The 20,687-nt window shown below is 35.0% G+C and overlaps 2 protein-coding genes across 3 annotated transcripts; both read right to left on the minus strand.

Annotated features, from left to right (window-relative positions):
- Positions 1–568: 568 nt before the first annotated feature.
- On the minus strand, positions 569–7,947 carry Y-fb (yellow-fb; the record flags this gene model as incomplete). The annotated part of the gene is given in 10 exon segments (NM_001312565.1): positions 569–617; positions 620–646; positions 1,734–1,836; positions 2,808–2,991; positions 3,523–3,686; positions 4,580–4,756; positions 5,399–5,515; positions 5,868–6,035; positions 6,599–6,745; positions 7,816–7,947. Coding segments are annotated over 10 exon segments (1,227 nt in total). The 5' UTR covers positions 7,946–7,947.
- A 2,146-nt stretch (positions 7,948–10,093) lies between these two features.
- LOC106126048 (serine protease snake-like) lies at positions 10,094–17,542 on the minus strand. 2 transcript variants are annotated; one of them, XM_013323511.1, is made up of 10 exons: positions 17,505–17,542; positions 16,341–16,441; positions 16,185–16,272; positions 15,538–15,624; positions 14,391–14,464; positions 13,764–13,858; positions 12,942–13,136; positions 11,975–12,161; positions 11,240–11,397; positions 10,094–10,614 (listed from the first exon to the last, which is right to left on the minus strand). In XM_013323511.1, the coding sequence occupies exons 2-10, from the start codon at positions 16,402–16,404 to the stop codon at positions 10,441–10,443; spliced, it is 1,122 nt and encodes a 373-aa protein (XP_013178965.1). In that variant the 5' UTR covers positions 16,405–16,441; positions 17,505–17,542; the 3' UTR covers positions 10,094–10,440. The 2 variants fall into 2 exon arrangements, with proteins under 2 accessions (XP_013178965.1, XP_013178966.1); XM_013323512.1 differs by lacking the exon at positions 12,942–13,136.
- Between the last annotated feature and the right edge of the window lie 3,145 nt (positions 17,543–20,687).

The following is a 20,687-nucleotide window of genomic DNA, read 5'->3' on the forward strand; positions in this document are numbered from 1 at the left end:
ATATACATTTTGTTGCCCTCGACTCCGTCCGCGTGGATATATAAAAAAATCTTAATTAGTGTAGCCCACCCATCTAAACATTCGCATTAATAAATTAGTAAGTTAAATAAAAAGTAGCTCTTCAAGGCATAATAAATAGTATCCTATGTCCGTCTCCTGGCTCTAAGCTACCTCCTCACTAATTTTTTCAGTCATATCGGTAAAGCCGTTCTTGAGTTATAAATAGTGTAACACCACTTTCTTTTTTTTTTATTTGATAAGGTAGCAAACGAGCGAGCGGCCACCCGAAATCACTGAAATAGCGAAGTGACCGTTGCCCATAGACATACGCAATCGTATACATATGCGTTGCCTACCTTTAGTCGACGGAGGAGGGGATGCACAGAAAGAAAATATCTTCCCTTTCCATGCATCCTCTCATCCGGAAAGTCCACTTCCACTTCCTTAAAAAGAAATGAATGAGAAGGGAAAGAGATTTTTTATCTATCTTCTTTTATATATATAGATTTACTAGACCATAGATTGGCCTTTGATGATGATTAAATAGAATAAAAAAGGAACAAATAACAATTTTTTATTTAAAAAACATATTCAAGGCGCTGCTCTATCACATACTGTGCCAAGTATCAAATCAAAAACTCGATATCTGAAAAAAAACAATTATTATTCACTTGCGATGGAAAAATACTTTAAAAACAAGATTCCATCATCAAACCCTGGTTATTCAAAGATAAAACTCCTCAAAACGTTCATAAGACCTTCCAGCTTCATCATCAGATCATCTCCTTGTCATCATAATATTATATAATCACGTGATTGACACAAATATGCAAAATTTAAACTCAATAGGTAACCGAGAAATGGGTCAAATTTAATTTACAAGATTTTATGGCAAACATCGGGAAATAGGAATCTAAATAAAATGTTAAATCACTTATTAAGCCACATTTTTCCAACAAATAGCTAAAATGTTAAATTATTCTTATTTTTGGTTATTATTAGTTAAAATCATTTGGAGCGAAATGGCGCGCTTTCGTTACAACGTCAACTGTCAGATGTAGTGAGGGGACAGAATCGTTGACATTTTAATAAGGCTAGTGTTGCCAGTACACTGACACAGTTTTTCCCTAATAATATTTATAGTGTGTCTATTTAAGATAGATTAGTTTGACATTTCACTAGATATGAGGTTGAGTAAAATCGATTAATAATTTTTTCGATTTTCGATTCTTCTCATAGAACTTGCAATCGGTAATTTCGTAATTTTTGATTTTGAATTACAATATAAATAAAATTGTTTCTTTCTATTCCTACTTTATCCTTCATAACTACATAAACAAAATAAGATATTAAAACCAAAAATTGCGATGTTGACGAACAGAAAAGATGTTTTTTTCTTAATTATGCGATACATAGACAAATAACTGAAATATATTAAAAAAATTATAAAATAAGTAAATTATATTACTCATTTGTTGGATTAATTTTATAACAAGATTTGATTCTCGACACTCCGACACTATAACGTACATTAAGTACAACATTAATTCTCATACAAAATTAATTCTATACTTTATAAACGTCAGTTGTCAAACTAATCTATCTTAAATAGACAGATTATAGTTAATATTTTAAGAATCGATCTTGAACATTTATCAATAGATTTTGACTACAAACTTATGAATTAACAAAATTAAAGCAATCTACGTATTTATTTAAACTGAATTACTTACCTATGGATTAAATAATTATATTCTTCAGTATCAAATCTTGAGTAAATAAACTTAGGTATTTGATTTACTAGTACATATATTTCATCGCCGATTACTTTCAAATCTAGAAAATAAAAGAATTAAATTATAACATAACTAGCTGTAGCCCGCGACTCCGTCCGAGTGGATATATAAAAAACTTAATTAGTGTAACCTATGTCTTCTTTCAGACTATGTTCTATATGTGTGCCAAATTTAATCGATATCGGTTCAGCCGTTCTAGAGATATCTTCAAACATCCATCCATCCACATCACATCCATCTAAAGCTCTTCAAGGCATAAATTCGAAAAAAAATGAATAAATAGTCCTATGTCCGTCTCCTGGCTCTAAGCTACCTCCTCACCAATTTTCAGGCATTTACCGATAGCCGTTCTTGAGTTATAAATAGTGTAACTAACACCACTTTCTTTTATATATTATATATACACGCGAAAGTTTGGATGGATGGATGGATGTTTGTTAGAAGATATCTCTAGATCTGCTGCGATGGATCTTGATGTAATTTGACATACATATAGAACATAATCTAAAAGAACACATAGACTACTATGTTTTTTTTGTAATTCAAATAATTAATTAAAACGGAATCGCAGGCGAAATATAATAAGAATTAAACATTAAAACTAAAAATGTAATAATCAGCTATTAGAGAACATAATCATACTACGTGACCTACTTTTTCAATTTTTTCGACCCCTCCCACCCCTCGGTGACCACTCGTAGTACATGCCAAGAACCCCCCACCCCTTTAGTTTTTACGTAGTAATTCACTAATTATGATTTTTAATCATTTCACAGGTAAAAATTGAAAAAGAAATAATTTGGCTCATACTCTTCTTTATAGCACAAGACTGTATGCATACTTAAATTACTTGTGAATTATGTATTATGAAAAAACAAGTAACGATTACGTGATGAAAACCTGAGACCCCCCCCACTCCTGTGACTGACCGTAGTATTTTAAAGACTCCCCCTCCCCCCCTAAACGGGTCACGTAGTATGTGTACGTTCCCTTATTTAAATTAATTCATACCAGAAATATAGGCAAGTTTTTTGTGGTCCTGAGCGACTATAGCAACATTATCTGGTGTCATTTCCGTATCTATATTCCAACACAAGATGGCGTCTTGTGCGACATTAGCGTAAAAGATTGTTCTAGAAGGGACGTGGTAGTCGTGAGAACCACTTTGAGTGTTATTACCACGTTCACCAATATACTGAAGGGAAATAAATGTTTTTAACAATGTGCGGGGTTAAAATAACTTAATTAGTAGTCTATGTGTTCTTCCAGACTATGTTCTATATGTTCTGGAGATATCTTCTAACATACATCTAAACATTCGCATCTTTATATATATAAAAGAAAGTGGTGTTAGTTACACTATTTATAACCCAAGAACGGCTTTACCGATATGACTGAAAATTGTTGAGGAGGTAGCTTAGAGGTAGGAGACGGACATAGGATACTATTTATGCCTTGAAGAGCTGTTTTTATTTAACTTACTAATATTATGAATGCGAATGTTTAGATTGATGTGGATGGATGGATGGGTGTTTGAAGATATCTCTAGAACGACTGAACTGATCTTGATGAAATTTGTCATACATATAGAACATAGTCTGGAAGAACACATAAACTACTTATTATGGTTTCTTTAACGCTAGTCCAGCAATAATATTGTAACAAATATATAGAATACTTTACGACTTTGTCTATGGTTAAGAGTTAAATTGGAAGATACACTAACAGTATTATGTCCTAGAAATTTCGTTTTATCTTTTAATAATTCAGTATTGATAGCAAATTCTTGTGTGGACACGAGAGGATGGTAAAATGCTTTCCTTTTGCCGTTGACATCAGGATCTGTCAACGTAATACTGAACAAGCCATCTTTCCAATTAATCACGTACCCTGGAATGAAGAATTACAATGAAACTTATTACATCATCAGCTCACTGTACGTCCTCACTGAGGGTCTCGGAGTACCCTAAGTGAGAGTATGTGATAGTGAATGCTGGTCCAGTGCAAGACTTGACACATATGTTTGAGTTTGTCAGATATGTGCAGCATCACGATGTTTTCCTTCACCGTAACAACATAGGATAAATGTACATATGTAAATGTAACACATTCATACATCACGGGATTACAACACAGGACATGCTGATTGCAAGTCAAATGCTTGACTCCTGAGACACTGACGCTCGCAATGAAACTTATTCCATGACTACTAATAATCTACAAGAATTGATCATCTCGTCCGTTGTAACCGACCACACAGAAGACACGCGTCAAGTGGAAGCAATTCCAACTACAGTTTGATTTCGTCTTTAACTTCCCATATTTTTCTTAAAAAGCAATCATGAGAAGGCGAAGTACATTTGGCTGATAAGAGGACGCGTGAAAATCGCATCTCCTCGGTCGATTAAGGGCAACGCATATGCAATTGCGTACGTCTATGGGCAACGGTCACTTCGCTATTACAGGAGGATAGGATGCACAGAAAGAAAATATTTCCCTTCCCTTGCATCTCATCCGGAAAGTCCACTTCCAATTCCCGTCCTTTCCTTATAAGAAAAAGGGTGGGAAGGGAAAGAGGACTTAATTAGGTCTCCGGGACGCACACTCATCAGACTGTAGTTGGAATTGCTTCGCACTTGAGGCCTGTCTTTTGTGTGGTCGTGGTATTTCACCGGGCGAGGACAATTCGTGCGAACATGTTAAAGTGGGCTCTACCACTTAAAATGATGAAATGGTTATTGGAAAGGACCAGATTTTCGAATCTTCCTGTTACAAAGTCTTACCTGCAGCTGTGAAATTCATAGCTCTTTCATCATGGACAAAACTCCTATGATCAAGTCTCCAACTGTCCATATCCTTGAGAGAAAACACAATCATACCTTCGGTGGCCAAATCATTTATATAAGCGTACGCATTATTACATGACTTCTTGTCTACTTCGATTGTAATTGACGTTAGACCTATAACCAAATTGTGAAACTAAATGGCGTTACTTTCGTTTTAAAACACGATTACAAGATTTGTATTTAAATTGCAGATGCTTTTATGATATTTATTATATATCAATTGAATTACATCCAAATTAATTAAAAATTAGCTGTCGCCCGCGACTCCGTCCGCCTGGATAAAAAACTTAGTGTAGCCCACCAATCCATTCATCCACATCACAACCATCTATCTTTAATAAACATTCGCATCTATATATATTATATAAAAGAAAGTGGTGTTAGTTACACTATTTATAACTCAAGAACGGCTTTACCGATATGCCTGAAAATTGTTGAGGAGGTAGCTTATTGCCAGGAGACGGACATAGGATACTATTTATTCATTTTCGAATTTATACCTTGAAGAGCTACTTTTTATTTAACTTACTAATATGATAAATGGGAATGTTTAGATGGATGTGATGTGGATGCATGGGTGGGCTACACTAATTAAGTTTTTCATATTTCCACGCGGACGGAGTCCCGGCAGCTAGTTTATAATATTAGTAAGATAAATTTAGGATTTTACTACGGGTGAGTTAATCGTGGTTTTCTGAGACTAAAACCAATGTTTAAAATGCACTTTGGTCTCAGAAACCCAGTGTAAATTCTAACCTGCAGATGACCTTTCGTTGACTAAATCAGTTGATTTCAATTCATATCTAAATAATTGTTTGTCTGTCCTTAAATCGTATACAACAATAGCCGGTGGCTGAATTTGTTTCCTTTCACCTGAAAAAAACTTCATTATGAAACTGCATTTCATCATCAGCTCAGTATAAGTCCACACTGAGGGTCTCTGCACCTCCCCTAAGTGAGAGTATGTGATAGTGAATGCTGGTCCAGTGCAAGACTTGACACATATGTTTGAGTTTGTCAGATATGTGCAGCATCACGATGTTTTCCTTCACCGTAACAACATAGGATAAATGTACATATGTAAATATAACACATTCATACATCACGGGATTACAACACAGGATAGTCAAAGCCATTTGAAAGGAACGTGATCACATGATAACCAAAATGGGGTCGGTGTAAGAAATACCCAAGGCTAGTTAATGCTTATATTAAGTAAACTTACCAGGTACTTCCAAATGACCAGTATCAACCATCCATAGCCTACCACATACATCGACTCTTGGTCGATATACAGAGATAAATTTACTCCTACTCTTCGTATCAGGATATGGTTTAAGAGCAGGTGAGTCGTCACATGATTTTTTAACATAGTTTAAAGTTGATGGAATACCTTAAAAGAAGAACCTAGTTCATTTAGAAACACATGACTAACTCTTATGGGCCTTAAAAGAACACTATTCGAAAGATATCTAACATTTTTAGATTAGTAATCGAAAGTGGTCCAGATAAACCCGTGTTCTTAGTATTTTTTTTATATCATAAGGTGGCAAACGAGCGAGCGGCCACCTGAAATCGCTGAAATAGCGAAGTGACCGTTGCCCATAGACATACGCAATTGCATATGCGTTGCCTACCTTTAATCGATGTAGGAAAGGATGCACAGAGAGAAAATATTTTCCCTTTCCATGCATCCTCTCATCCGGAAAGTCCACTTCCACTTCTCATGCTTTCCTTATAAAAAAAGGGTGGGAAGGAAAAAGGACTAAATTAGGTCTCCGGGACGCACACTCATCAGACTGTAGTTGGAATTGCTTCCACTTGACGTCTGTCTTGTGATCGTGGTATTTCACCGGTTGAGCCGGGACAATTCGTGCGAAGATGTTAAATCGGGCTCTACCACTGTTTAAACTTGACACTTGACTTTGTAACGAAAGCGCATCGAGAAATACATACCATGTCGTCTTCTCGGTATTGTAATAAACACCCTATCTCCATAAACTTCCATACCGATAGGAACGTTATTATACTGTATGAAAAATTTGTCAGCGTCAGTGACGTTCTCTTGTTTTTTCGCTGATATATCATCTGTGCTAGAATTGTCTGAAATTTAAACGATTTAAAAAAAGTAAACTTATATATAAAACATCGTAATTCACTAAGATATATTCCATTAGACAGGGTATAAGAGGTTTTCTTTTGTGACTCTCTATCATTTGCCAGTGGTTCCCAAACTTATTTTGTCTACTGCCCACTTTGAGAATAAATATTTTTTTAACGCCCCCATATTTTCACATTTTAAAAACCACTATAACTTCAAATTAAATTAATTATTGTGACCTATATATGTATATTAACGGAGAATTGTAAAGGAAACTTTTACTATAACACGCAACTTGAGACCTGCAGCGCCCACAAGGGGGCATTATCGCACACTTTGGGAAAGACTGATCTATGCCATTTTAGCGCTTGTTGCAGTTGATATCGGTGTTGGTCGAAGTAACACTCGACAGAATTGTTAGCAACTTCAACAGGCGTGTTGAAGACGGAACGAAGCGATTCACCGAGATTCGGTGTACAGGTTGTGCAAAGTGCATTCAAAAATTTATAAAACTGACTATAACTTTGGATAAGATAAAGATTGTAGCGCGTCGTATTCATACATCTTTGAAATTCGATATGGTATCACTTCGAAGCGAATGCACGTTGTAACCCCAAAGGTCACAAGGAAATTTATATGTACAGTTCATTTCAAATAGGAATATACGCGATATGACATTATCTAAAAAAAGTAGGCGATAAAAGAAGTTTTTATATTCATACTAGCTGTTGCCCGTAACTCCATCCGTGCTTTTAAAGTAACTTATTTATTAGCCTATGTGTTCTACATCTGTGCCAAATTTCATAAAGATCTGTTAAGCCGTTACGAAGATACTTTTAAACAAACATGCATCTAAACAATCGTATTTATAACTGTCGCCCGCGATGCGTCCGCGCGGAATTAATAAAAAACTATTGGTCGCAGCGTAATGTTATATAGCCTAAAGCCTTCCTCTATAACTGGACTATCCAATAAAAAATATTTTTTCCAATCGGACCAGTGGTTCTTGAGATTAGCGCGTTTGAACAAACTCTTCTGCTTTATAATATTAGTAAAGATATAAGATACTCACATAAAACTCCATCGAAATCGTATTCTATTTGTTTCCATTTGAATACTTCTTGTAATCCAATAGGTCTTTGATTATGACCTTTTGTTTCATTGTAAATTAAAAGTAACACAAAATAGAAAAAATATAACATATTAACGTTTTAAAAGTTCGTTAACGACTGATTAAAATAACTGCTAAAACCAGTTGTGGTTTTAATGTTACCAGATTATTATATTATGTTATATTTTCCCCATTTTTAACCTTATAAATTTTTACCTAAACGAACGGTCGCTCGCGACTTTATTAGTAAGGAATTAAAAAGTAACCTAATAATATTCCCGCGTTCATCACCTTACCGTTACGTCAAAATCGGTAGAAACGTCCCGGACGTTACCGGCAACAAACTCTGACTTACTGACAGATAAGAAATTTCAAAATAAGTTTTTCGTTATCAGCAATGTAAAAAAAACAATTGAAATATGATATTTTATATGTATAAATAAAAAAAAAGAAAGTTTTCAAAGTATTTTATTTTGAATTAGCTGTCGCTCACGATTACGTCCGCGCGGTATTAAAAAAAAACAATTAGTAGTCTATGTGTTCTTCCAGACTATGTTCTATATGTACGACAAATTTCATCAAGATCCATGCAGATATTCTGTAGATATTATTATACTACATATCAAACACTTTTTATCTATTAGTATTCGAATTTTTAAAAGCTGAAATTAAAAAAAAAATTAAATCCCAATCGGTCGTTAAAAGTTTTTTTAAATATTTATTAGATTAAAAAACTTTTGAAAACTACTTGTAATAATTTGAAACATGACATTAAAAACTTACTTAAATACTTAAAATAATTTACATTTCTTTTCTTTCAATTGACATGCATTCGTGAAAATTACTCCTTAACACGGGTAATTTTTAGTATGGCAACAATTTTCTTAGCTCTTCCCGCTATCAATGGGTCATGTCATTGTCATGATACGATGTTTATTTTATTTTAAAATTCATTAAAATTTATAAATATAACATTTATCTAAATGGCCGAAGAAAAACATTCATTTTATTATCAAAATCTTAATAATATTATAAATGCGAATGTTTAGATGTACGTTTGTTTAAAGATATCTCCGGAACGGCTCAACGGATCTCGATGAAATTTGGCATAAATGTAGAACATAATCTGGAAGAACACATAGGCTATTTCTTGGGTACCCTTGAGTAAAAAAATATAATAACAGGCTAAAAAATAAGTTTCAAGCTTCTATCTGTAAAAATGACGATATTTCCATACAAATTTCCAAGCCTCTTACATCCCTTTTTCGCGTTAAAAAGTAGCCTATGTCCTTCCCCAGGATCTAGACTACCTGTGTATCAAATTTCATGTAAATCGTATTAGTAGTTTTTGCGTGAAAGCGACACATACAGACAGAGTGACTTTCGCATTTATAATATTAGTAAGGACTAGCTATTGCCCGCGACTCAGTTCTCACGCAATTCAAAAAAACTTAATTAGTAGCCTATGTGTTCTTCCAGACTATGTTCTATATCTATACCAAATTTCATCCAAATCCGTTCAGCCGTTCTGGAGATATCTTTCAAACAAACATCCTTCCAAACATTCGCATTTATAATATTAGTAATATCAGAATTTCGTAAAAATAACTTACGTAAATCAATAAAAGACATTGTTAAAGTAAATATGACGCTTTTATTTATACAGCTTTAAATCTAAAGAACAATAGAAATACAAATATTATAAATCTCTTTAAACCGACCAAATTATTCCGGTCAAATACAAACTATATTTTGACAGGTCTATAGCGCCCAACTGTCAATGTCAAAGTTCTGTTCTGTTTCTTGTTTATGGCTCTCCCTCATCGGATTGGGCCAATGTCAAGTGTTTATGGTTCTGTTTAAACTTGTTAGAGATTGGCAACAATACTCTGCTTGTAGAGAAGTCTTGTGAATATACAAGTGAACCAAAGGATAAAACTTAATGTCAAAGTTACAAGATGCTTTGTACTGAGCTGTCATAACATGTTTGTTTTTTTATCTATTTAAGATATACACTAAAGATGAATTGAGTAAAATCGATTCTAATAATTATCGATTTTCGATGATCATTCTCATAGAACTTGCAATCGGTAATTTCGTGATTATTGTTTTTGAATTACAATATAATTAAAATTGTTTCTTTCTTTGCCTATTTTATCCTTCATAACTACATAAATAATTAAACCAGAACTTTTTTTTTTTATAACAGAAGGGGGCAAACGAGCAGCGGGAACACCGAGGTGTTCAACGACGCCCATGGACATCTGCAATACCAGAGGAACCGCAGATGCGTTGCCGGCCTTTGAGGTGGTGATAGGCACTTGTGTGTTACATCGCAAAATTGTAATGACTTCAAAAAGTTTAATAAATAAATTACAGTAGTCAATTGTTTGATTAATTTTATTACAAGATTCTCGATAGTTCAATGTTATTCGATGTGCGTCGATCCGACACTATGACAACCATCCGTTAAGTGCACCCAATACAAAATGAATTCGATACTTTAAAGGCGTCAGTTGTCAAACTTATCTATCTTAGACACACTATGGTTTTTAACATAGAGTTATGTTTTTTTTAAATAATAGTTTATTCATTAGGCCAAACGATACTCTCTATCCAATCTAGATAGCTAGATACCCTAGTGTATATAGCTGGGTGTCCTTTTTGGGCACAACGACCACCAAATGACGTCACTCCCACAATATAATGGATCTTCTCTCGCGGCTTTGGCGTTATTTGAAGAGGCGCGCCGGAGTCACCCTAGAATAAAGAACTCAAATCTGTTAAAACAAATCAAACGTATTTTAACTTTTAAATATATTTATATTAAATTATAGACGACAATTTATCTGACCCCGTGTCCATACGTCAAACTAAATTATGACAGCACACTAGCGCCCTCATGTCAATGACACTTGATTATTGTCGGACTGTATAGACCAGTCTTTCGCGCGTCGTCAGCGCTGCAGGTCTCAAGGGAGGCGGTAAGAGACCCAGAAAGAAAATGGGGGCGTTGTGTAGAGGCTTTCGGGGTGATTTGTAATTTTATTTAGCTAGGAGGCCTCTTTGACAACGACTGCATGAGCTCTCTACTCTCAACAACAACTTCTGAGGAAATATTTAGTCTCAAAGTGGGCAGTAGACAATGTTCCTGAGTTATAAATAGTGTAACTAACACCACTTTCTTTTATATATGTAGATGTACATTTAATCTAAGTTGTTACGGTGAAGGAAAACATCGTGATGCTGCACATATCTGACAAACTCAAACATATGTGTCAAGTCTTGCACTGGACCAGCATTCACTATCACCTACTCTCACTTAGGGTAGGTGCAGAGACCTTCAGTGGGGATGTACAGGGGTTTAATGGCACTTGTTATTTACCTGACACGTATCTTTTCCTCCAGTAAATACCCCCGCGCACATTTGTGTCGGAGCAAAGCCGTTCCAATTTCGATCTCTCGGCATTACAGGATCGCAGACTTCATTGCTGTACAAATTTAAACTCACCATTTGAAGTACGTTGGTCGGTATTGTTGTGTCTGTAAATTATTTTATATAATACTAGCGGACCCGACAGACGTTGTCCTGTCTACACGTTTTTAATTTGAAAATTTCAAACTTTTTTTAATAAAAATTTGACACTGCGATGGTAGCGCCGTCTGTCGGATCCAATGTAAAACATTCCAAAATCAACAAATACTAATAAATTAAATGAAAAAAACATTGTCCAGCGGACAAAATTGTGAATCTAAACCATTCCCAGATCCCCTTGAACACACAAAAAAAATTTCATCAAAATCGCTCCAGTCGTTTGAGAGAAGTTCAGTGACATACACACTCACAGAAGAATTATATATATAAAGATTAGGAAGAAAATCCGAAAATGTGGCAATGCATTGACCCAACTACCTTACTAAAATGTCGACGTTTATGTCCACTCACTATTCATTCTGACACTGGACTTAGTAACGTAAGCACGTCGTCATCAGCTCACTATACGTCCCCACCGAGGGGCTCGGTGCCTACCGTGGGGTTTTTTACACCAAAATTCCGTCAAAATTGAAAGACAGGGTATACCGATTGCTATTAGAAAGGTGATGAGTTTCTCAGTCTTACTTTCAGTGACGCCCCATCCAGTCGCAGTAACTGTAGTGTAATTCTCGAAATCATATTTCGTCCATAGACAAGCTGGACGTACATCATCAGTGATATTCATATCTTGTGTCAATTCCAGTAACGCAATATCATTGTAACGTGAAGGTGGTCTGTAGTCTGGATGTTTATGTATAGTCCTTATTGTAGCCTGAAATTAAGACAGTAACAGGATGATTAAACGACAAGATAAGCCTGATGCTTTCACATATTACAAGCGGTTGTCGCGACTCCGTCCGCGCGAATTAAAAAACATAGTAGCCTATATGTTCTTCCAGACTATGTTCTATATGTATGACAAATTTCATCAAGATCCGTCCAGCAGTTCTGGAGATATATTCAAACATCCATCCATCCAATATTAAGTGGAAAATTAGCTATCGGACCGTTGCCTATTGCAGATGCATTTAATCGACGGAGAAGAGGACGCACAGAAGACTGTTGTCCCTTTCCCATCGTCCCAAAATTCATGATTTCTAATTACGTGAAAGTAAATCATTTAGGGTCGCTATATTCGAATTTATTACTTTTATCCTATGTTGTTACGGTGAAGGAAAACATCGTGATGCTGCACATATCTGACAAACTCAAACATATGTGTCAAGTCTTGCACTGGACCAGCATTCACTATCATATACTCTCACTTAGGGTAGACTGAGACCCTCAGTGGGGACCACTTACTAATATTATAAATGCGAATATTCTTGTTAGAATCTCTTGCATTGATGAAATTTGGCATAGATATACAACTTAATCTGGAAAAACACATAGGCTACTAATTAAGTTTTTTTTCTAATACCGCGCGCACTAAGTCGCATGCGATTAGATGTATGTTTGTTTGAAGATATCTCCAAAACGGCTGCATGGATCTCGATGAAATTTGGCATAGATTTAGAACATATTTATATCGTCTTATTCAATCAGAACTTACATCAATTAAGGGGTATCCATCCTTATACTTTGGATCCAAGTCGACATTACCCAGTCGGACAATAACCGGCAGAGGATTGATGCTTCTAGCTTTACTGATACAATGACCCGCGGTTAACACAAACCTCGGACTTATAAGGCTTCCGCCACATCCAAAGTTGTAGTCACCTAGGTAGTCCAGCCAACCAACTGCACCCTGGAATTTTTTTACTTAAAATATTAGCAGTTTTATCATCATTATTAGCTCTCAGACGTCCCCATTGAGGGGCTCGGAGCTTACCCTAAGTGAGAGTATGTGATAGTGAATGCCGGTCCAGTGCAAGACTTGACACATATGTTTGAGTTTGTCAGATATGTGCAGCATCACGATGTTTTCCTTCAACGTAACAACGTACACCATAACTAAGATATTCCAAATTATAATAATATATGTTATCTGTAACATAACCAATGGGAAAAAGTATTTTTTAGGGTTCCGTACCTCATAGGAAAAATAACGGAACCCTTATAGGATCACTTTGTTATCCGTCCGTCCGTCTGTCAAGTCGCGTTTTTCTCAAAAACGCGTGAAGGTATCAAGCTGGAATTTATATCAAATGTTTAGGTCTGGGTCGCTAGGTGCTGTGAAAAATAAAACTTCTAAACCAAAAGACCACAGACAAAACCGTTATAGTTTATGTCGCAAGTTTACGCAAAATTTTCACTCTTGGTAAGTTTTAATTTGAGGTTAAATTTTATTTTTTTTATTTTCTAGTGTGTAATAAAGAGACATCAATCTACAGATAAATAAATTAGGTTTTCGACTTGTATCAAATTTCTTTACCATATGTGGGAAATCTTCAGGATTTGCGTTAGTTCCACCAAAGATGTATTTTCCGAAATAAATTGGCACAACACCCTTATTGTATTCTTTGCATTCTGACAAAAAAAATGTAAACATAAATAAAAAATAAAGTCTTCTTAATTGTGTTGTTTTTACCAATGATAAAAAAATAAACAAAATGCGACAATCTCTATAAATGGATAGGCGATTACTTGAAAATTACATCGTTCCTTAAACACACAAGTTGATGCTACGTGACAGTAATTTCTATCTATATTATTAGTTCGAATTCAAACCACCGCTATAAAACCGTTACCATCAGCGACAAAATGGCGAAAATGAAATAGGCACAAAAAACTACGCCGTATAGCCTATCTATTTTATAACGTCAATGGTTCAAGGTCAAGGTGAGGAAAAGAGGAACGTATAAGCGCTAAAACAGAACATATATAGCTGATCCGCTCACTCTCGTATGAATTACTATATGTATCTCTCGCTTGCACAATGAGATGGCGGCGATTTGTTTTTCTGGTGTTGTGTGTACACTTGGATATTTAGATGCATTTTAAACTTGACTACGAAGTTTTAAGTAATTTGCAATTAAAAAAAAAATAATTATATGCTTACTCCTTTCACTAACTCTTTCTAATGCTCGAAATTTGTTGCTGTTCGCGTTGTTATTTTGCCACACTGGTCGAACGCTGTTTGAAAAGGTTTGAGGTTATAATTTTTTTGGAAACACAGTAAATTTAATAAGGTTGACTTATTTAATAATTAAACAGTCGCCCATAACTTTGCCATTGTGAATAAAATAATGGTATTCCAACCATCAACTAGAGTTAAATTCCCGACGAAATCTATCTATTTTCCCGCGCTTAGGGAGTCGCGGACATGCCATATATATTGCGGGGTTAGGCAATATCCAATCACTTCGAGGTGTTTCCGTAACGAACTTTTTAACGTATAGAACTGACAGTAACTTTGGATAAGTCATGTGATTGTCGCGCGTCAATACATAATTTTTTTTTATTCTAAACTGATATAAAAACGGCTAAACACTCACGTATATTCGTCCGGTGGCACCGACTAGTTTCGAGCCCATCGGGGGCCCTTCATCAGGATGAGTGGTACTGGTATTATTTGGCGGAAACGGCCCGTCGCTCACTCAATGGGCTCAAAACTAGTCGATGCAGCCACCGGATGAATATACGTGAGTGTTTAGCCGTTTTTATATCAGTTTAGTCTCACGAAAGTTTGAATAATTTTTTAAATTCGTTATGGAACCGCTTCGAAGCGAATGCACTTCGTCTAACCTTGTACTTTTAACTACAGGATGTTTTTTTTTTCATGATGTTTATGCTTGAATTTGGGATACTTTTTAACAGTGGTAGAGCCCGCTTTAACATCTTCGCACGAATTGGCCCGGCTCGCCCGGTGAAATACCACGACCACACAGAAGACAGGCGTGAAGTGGAAGCTATTCCGCGTTTCGTCTGATGAGTGTACGTCCCGGAGGCATCATTTAGTCCTCTTTCCCTTCCCACCCTTTTTTTATAAGGAAAGGATGGGAAGTGGAAGTGGACTTTCCGGATGAGAGGATGCATGGGAAGGGAAAATATTTTTTCTTTCTGTGCATCCTCTCCTCCATCGATTAAAGGTAGGCAACGCATATGCAATTGCGTATGTCTATGGGCAACGGTCACTTCGCTATTTTAGCGATTGTAGGTGGCCGCTCGCTCGTTTGCCACCTTGTGTTATAAAAAAAAATACTTACCTGGGTCTTACTTGTTGTTTCTCTGTACAGCATATTAAAATTCTTTTGTTTGAATATTCGCAAAATGTCGGTCGTATTCCACGTTCGCTAAAATTTTAAAAACAATTCATGTATGTACAATTAGTCAGAACGTCGATAGCTCAGGGGTTAAACTGACTTGTAATGAGGTCCTGTGTTGTAATCCCGTTATGTATGAATGTGTTACATTTACATATGTAATTATCCTATGTTCTTACGATGAAGGAAAACATCGTGATGCTGCACATATCTGACAAACTCATACATATGTGTCAAGTCACTCATTAAGCCAGATTCAGTATCACATAGTCTCCTAGGCTCTGAGACCCGAGAGTATGGATTTAAAAACAAAGAACAAACGTCCCGGTGGCCTAATTTAGTCCTCCTTCCCTTTCCACCCTTTTTCTTATAAAGAAAGAATGGGAAGTGCAAATGGACTTTCCGGATGAGAGGATGAATGGAAAGGGAAGATATTATCTTTCTGTGCATCCTCTCCGTCGATTAAAGGTAGGCAACGCTTATGCAATTACGTATGTCTATGGGCGGTCACTTCTATTTCAGCGATTTCAAGTGATCGCTCGTTCGTTTGCCATCTTATGATATAGAAAAAAATATATATTTATACTTACAAAAAATCTTTGTTCGCGGATTGACAATGTTGTGGCTGTAAACATTGACCTGAAACTCTACTTGTCTTGTCTACACACCTTTCACCTTCTGTAGAAAAAAAAAGAAAAGCAGAATAAAGGAATAATAAATATTAAGCAAATAACAAATTAAATTACCTCTAACGTAACTTAAAACATGCTGTATAAGAAGTAACGTAATAATGGACGTTATTTCTTTCATAATTTCTATTGTTTTTTCCTTAATATATGTGTTGTTTCTGTAAGAAAATAAAATCATATATAAACATTATGCATACATATACTAGCTGTCGCCCGCGACACCGTCCGTGTGGATATATAAACAAACTTAATTAGTGTAGCCTATGTGTTCTTTCAGACTATGTTCTATACGTATGACAAATTTAATCGAGATCCGTTCAGCAGTTCTAGAGATATCTTCAAACATTCATCCATCCTTCTACATCACATCCAAGCTAAGCATTTATAATATTAGTTAGTTAAATAAAAAGCAGCTCTTCAAGGCATAAATTCGAAAACAAATGAATAAATAGTATCCTATATCCGTCTCCTGGCTCTAAGCTACCTCCTCACCAATTTTCAGGCATATCGGTAAAGCCGTTCTTGAGTTATAAATAGTGTAACTAACACCACTTTCTTTATATATAGAAGAAGAAGATAAGTGCTGTCCAGTACCGGACAGCTCAAGACAGTATTTCACGCGAAGTCGCTGGCACATTATATGAAACTAGCTGTCGCCCGCGTCTCCGTCCGCGCGGGATTAAAAATAGATGTTGGCCGATTGTCAGACCTACTCAATATGCTCACAAAATTTCATGAGAATCGATCAAGCCGTTTCGGAGGAATATGGGAACGAAAATTGTGACACGAGAATTTTAAATATAAGATAAATATAAAATTATTCTTACACTATCTTCAATAAAATGAACAATAAACTTGTATGTTGTATTGTTGTTATACGTTTTTGGGTCTGTTTGTATCAAAGATACAATGCGAATGTTTAGATGTATGTTTGAAGATATCTCCAGAACAACTCAACAGATCTTGATGAAATTTGTCATACATATAGAACATAATCTGGAAGAACACATAGACTAATAATTAAGTTAAATTTACGCGTACGGAGTCACTGGCAACACAGACAAAAATTTTAAAAATAGATTTTTTTTCAACAACGCAAAAACATTGTGTACATACGGACATACCAATTTTATTATTACGTACGTATCAACTTATATATTTTATTCAGATTTACCTTATAACAAACGAGATTATTTTCCTTAAGAAAAATATAATACGTACCTTGTTTATTTAACTTTTTAACATTTCATAAATAAATTTAATTTAATTTAAAAATAATTAACATAAATAATTATAAAACAAAATATTTCTTAAGTAAGATAAAATTTATATTTATGTTTTCTTTATATATAAATCCAACCTCCAACAACAAACTGATTTGATGAACTAATCGGACAATCTCAACATAACAATCTACTTATTATGCTTATATTTGCTAATATTATATTATAAATGCGAAAGTCACTCTGTCTGTATGTGTCGCTTTCACGCAAAAACTACTGAACCTATTTAAATGAAATTTCCTACACAGATAGTCTAGAATCTGTAGAAGGATATGGGATATTTTTTAACGCGAAATAAGGGTTGTAAGGGGTTGAAAAGGAGGTTGGAAATTTGTATGTAATTATCGTCATTTTTATAGATAGAAGCTAGAAACTTATTTTTAAGGTTGTTAATTTTATATACATAAATATGAATTTCAATGTTTGTTAAAATTTAACCCCCAAGGGTGCGAAATAAATTTAGGGGATGAAAGTTTGTATTAGAATATGTGAATGTTTTGTTAAGTTATTATAAGTGTTGGTAGAATAATTAGCTTAAATAAATAACCCGCAATTGGCCAGCGTGGTTGACTATGGCCTAATCACCCTTAACTTAGGGTAGACTCCGACACCCGAGAGTGGGGACTTATAGTGGATGAAGAATAAACAATTAAAATTGCCAGACAGAATTTCACGCGAAGTCGCGGCCACAATTAGTATATTTTATAATTAAACCAGTTTATGACCATAACTTGACTCTTTTTATAATAAGTATAAGGCATTTACCTCTATCCATGGACAGGCTATGAACCGTGGTATTTTGTTCCTATTTGATATACGCCATTTTGGCGCTGATTGTTGCAGTTCGTTGAAGTGGTGAGGATTGGAACTAATAATAGACATAGCATTAACTGTCAGGAACTTCAAAATACGTGTTTAAGTTGGAACAACGTAAAGCCTATCATTTTCAAGCTATCGCCTATCCATTTATAGAGGTCTGTGGCAGAAAAAGCGGCAGAAAAGAAGCACTTTGTCTCGTAAAACGTCAATGTACAGAAAAATTATTCCTATCAAACCCACTTCCTCTTCCTATCCTTTCCTTATTTTAAAAGGTTCGTTCCCTCTGACACTTCTTACTAATATTATAAATGCGAATGTTTAGATGTCTGTTAGAAGATATCTCCAGAACTGCTGCATGGATCTCGCTGATTTGTCATAGATGTAGAACATAGTCTGGAAGAACACACAGACTACTAATTTTGTTTACCCGTGCGGACGGAGATCAACCAGCTAGTTGTACTACAAAAGAAACTCGTTTACAAATCTGACAACTGTCGTGTTATATCAAATAATCTTACTTCTTATTAATATTATAAATATTTGTTAGAAGGCAACTCCGGAACTGCTACATGGAACTAGTTAAATTTGTCATAGATGTAGAGTATAGTCTGGAAGAACACATAGACAACTTACTAAGTTTTTTTATATCCGCGCGGATGAAGCGCGGGCGACCGATAATTTACGATACGCAAAAATATAGAGATATAAATTAGGAAAGAAAAAAATCTTGTTTATGAATTTGATGTAAGTAGTATAAGGAAATATCACATGTTATTTGTGACCTCAAGTTTGGAATGTGGCTTAAAAGAATTGAGGTTTTTAAATTATTTTTTTCAACAGACTTCAAAATGGAGGAGGTTATAAATTCGTCTGTATGTTTTTTTCATTTATTGTTATGTTTATATACTACTAGGCTTTTGCCTGCGACTACGTCGACCTTGAGGCTTAATTTAGTCATCTTTCCCTACCCACCCTTTTTCTTATAAGGAAAGGATGGGAAGTGGAAGTGGACTTTCCGGATGAGAGGATGCATGGGAAGGGAAAATATTTTCTTTCAGTGCATCCTCTCTTCCGTCGATTAAAGGTAGGCAACGCATATGCAATTGCGTATGTCTATGGGCAACGTTCACTTCGCTATTTCAGCGATTTCAGGTGGCCGATTGCTCGTTTGCCACCTTTTGATAAAAAAAAAAATTACAGCGACATCCATGCAGCCGTTCCGGAGATATCTTCTAACAAACATACATCTAAACAGTCGTATTTTTATTGATGAAGAATACGAATCGAATGACACCTCGCTTGTCAAAATCTGTTCAATCTTTTATGCTATAGGTTACGATCCAACTTACATACGAAATGACGTACATAAAAATACGCGCGCCATTAACCTTCTATAAATCGGACAAAAAAGGTCTCATAATTTTATATATTAACTAGATGTCGCTCACGAGTCCGTCTACGCAGAATTAAAAACAAACTTAATAATCAGTCTATGTGTTTTTCCATACTATGTTCTACATCTATGACAGATTTCAGCGAGATCCATACAGCAGTTCTGGATATATTTTCAAACATCTAAACATTCGCATTTATAATATCAGTAAGATTAAATATCGCTTGATTTTTTTATTTCTTGATAAACCTTCTTTCTCTAAACATCAGTAAGTCAACATACTAAAAGGTAAATAAAAACGAATTATTCGATCACATATATTTATTGTCTACATAAATTGAACACTATTTCTACGGACGTTGATTTCAACAGGAAATTTATACAATTACAAAAAAAATTGTTACGTTACTCACAGCGAACGAAACAAACATATACAAGAATACACAAGTGCGAGAGAGATAGATGCCTTAACTTCGTTCTGCAATCCGCATGTCAGTGTTAGAGCGAGAGGAATATATACAATAGAGCATTAGTGTGACAGAGATGGATATATCACACAAAACATGAGTATTTCACGAAATTTTATGACGATTTGTTTTTTTATTTAAAAAGTAATATAAAAAAGCATTTAACTAATAAAAAACACTAAAACATTGATATATTTTATTATGTTATTACTTATTCTAATTACTGTCAAAATCAATATGGCGGCTTATTTGACAGCTGTGAAAAGTTCCGTTACAAGTAAGTTTATTTTAAAAATATTAATTATAAATAAATGCCCATTATATTATACACCTTATATTTATTTTACAGCAGGAATAGTTTAATATACTTATACAGATTAAAAACTGACATATATTTAAAAAAAAACATCGTAATTTCTATTGAATATTACACTGAGAAAAC

This window comes from Papilio xuthus, unplaced genomic scaffold, assembly GCF_000836235.2.
Source record: "Papilio xuthus unplaced genomic scaffold, Pxut_1.1 DF825355.1, whole genome shotgun sequence".
NCBI lineage: Eukaryota > Metazoa > Arthropoda > Insecta > Lepidoptera > Papilionidae > Papilio > Papilio xuthus.

Coding starts and splice junctions, on each gene's coding strand:
- LOC106126048 (XM_013323511.1), bottom strand. CDS start 16,404: ATGAAAGAAATAACGTCCATTATTACGTTACTTCTTATACAGCATGTT. Junction 16,273..16,340: donor TGTTTTAAGTTACGTTAGAG/GTAATTTAATTT, acceptor TTTTTTCTACAG/AAGGTGAAAGGTGTGTAGAC. Junction 12,162..12,941: donor ATGGATACCCCTTAATTGAT/GTAAGTTCTGAT, acceptor TCTTAATTTCAG/GCTACAATAAGGACTATACA.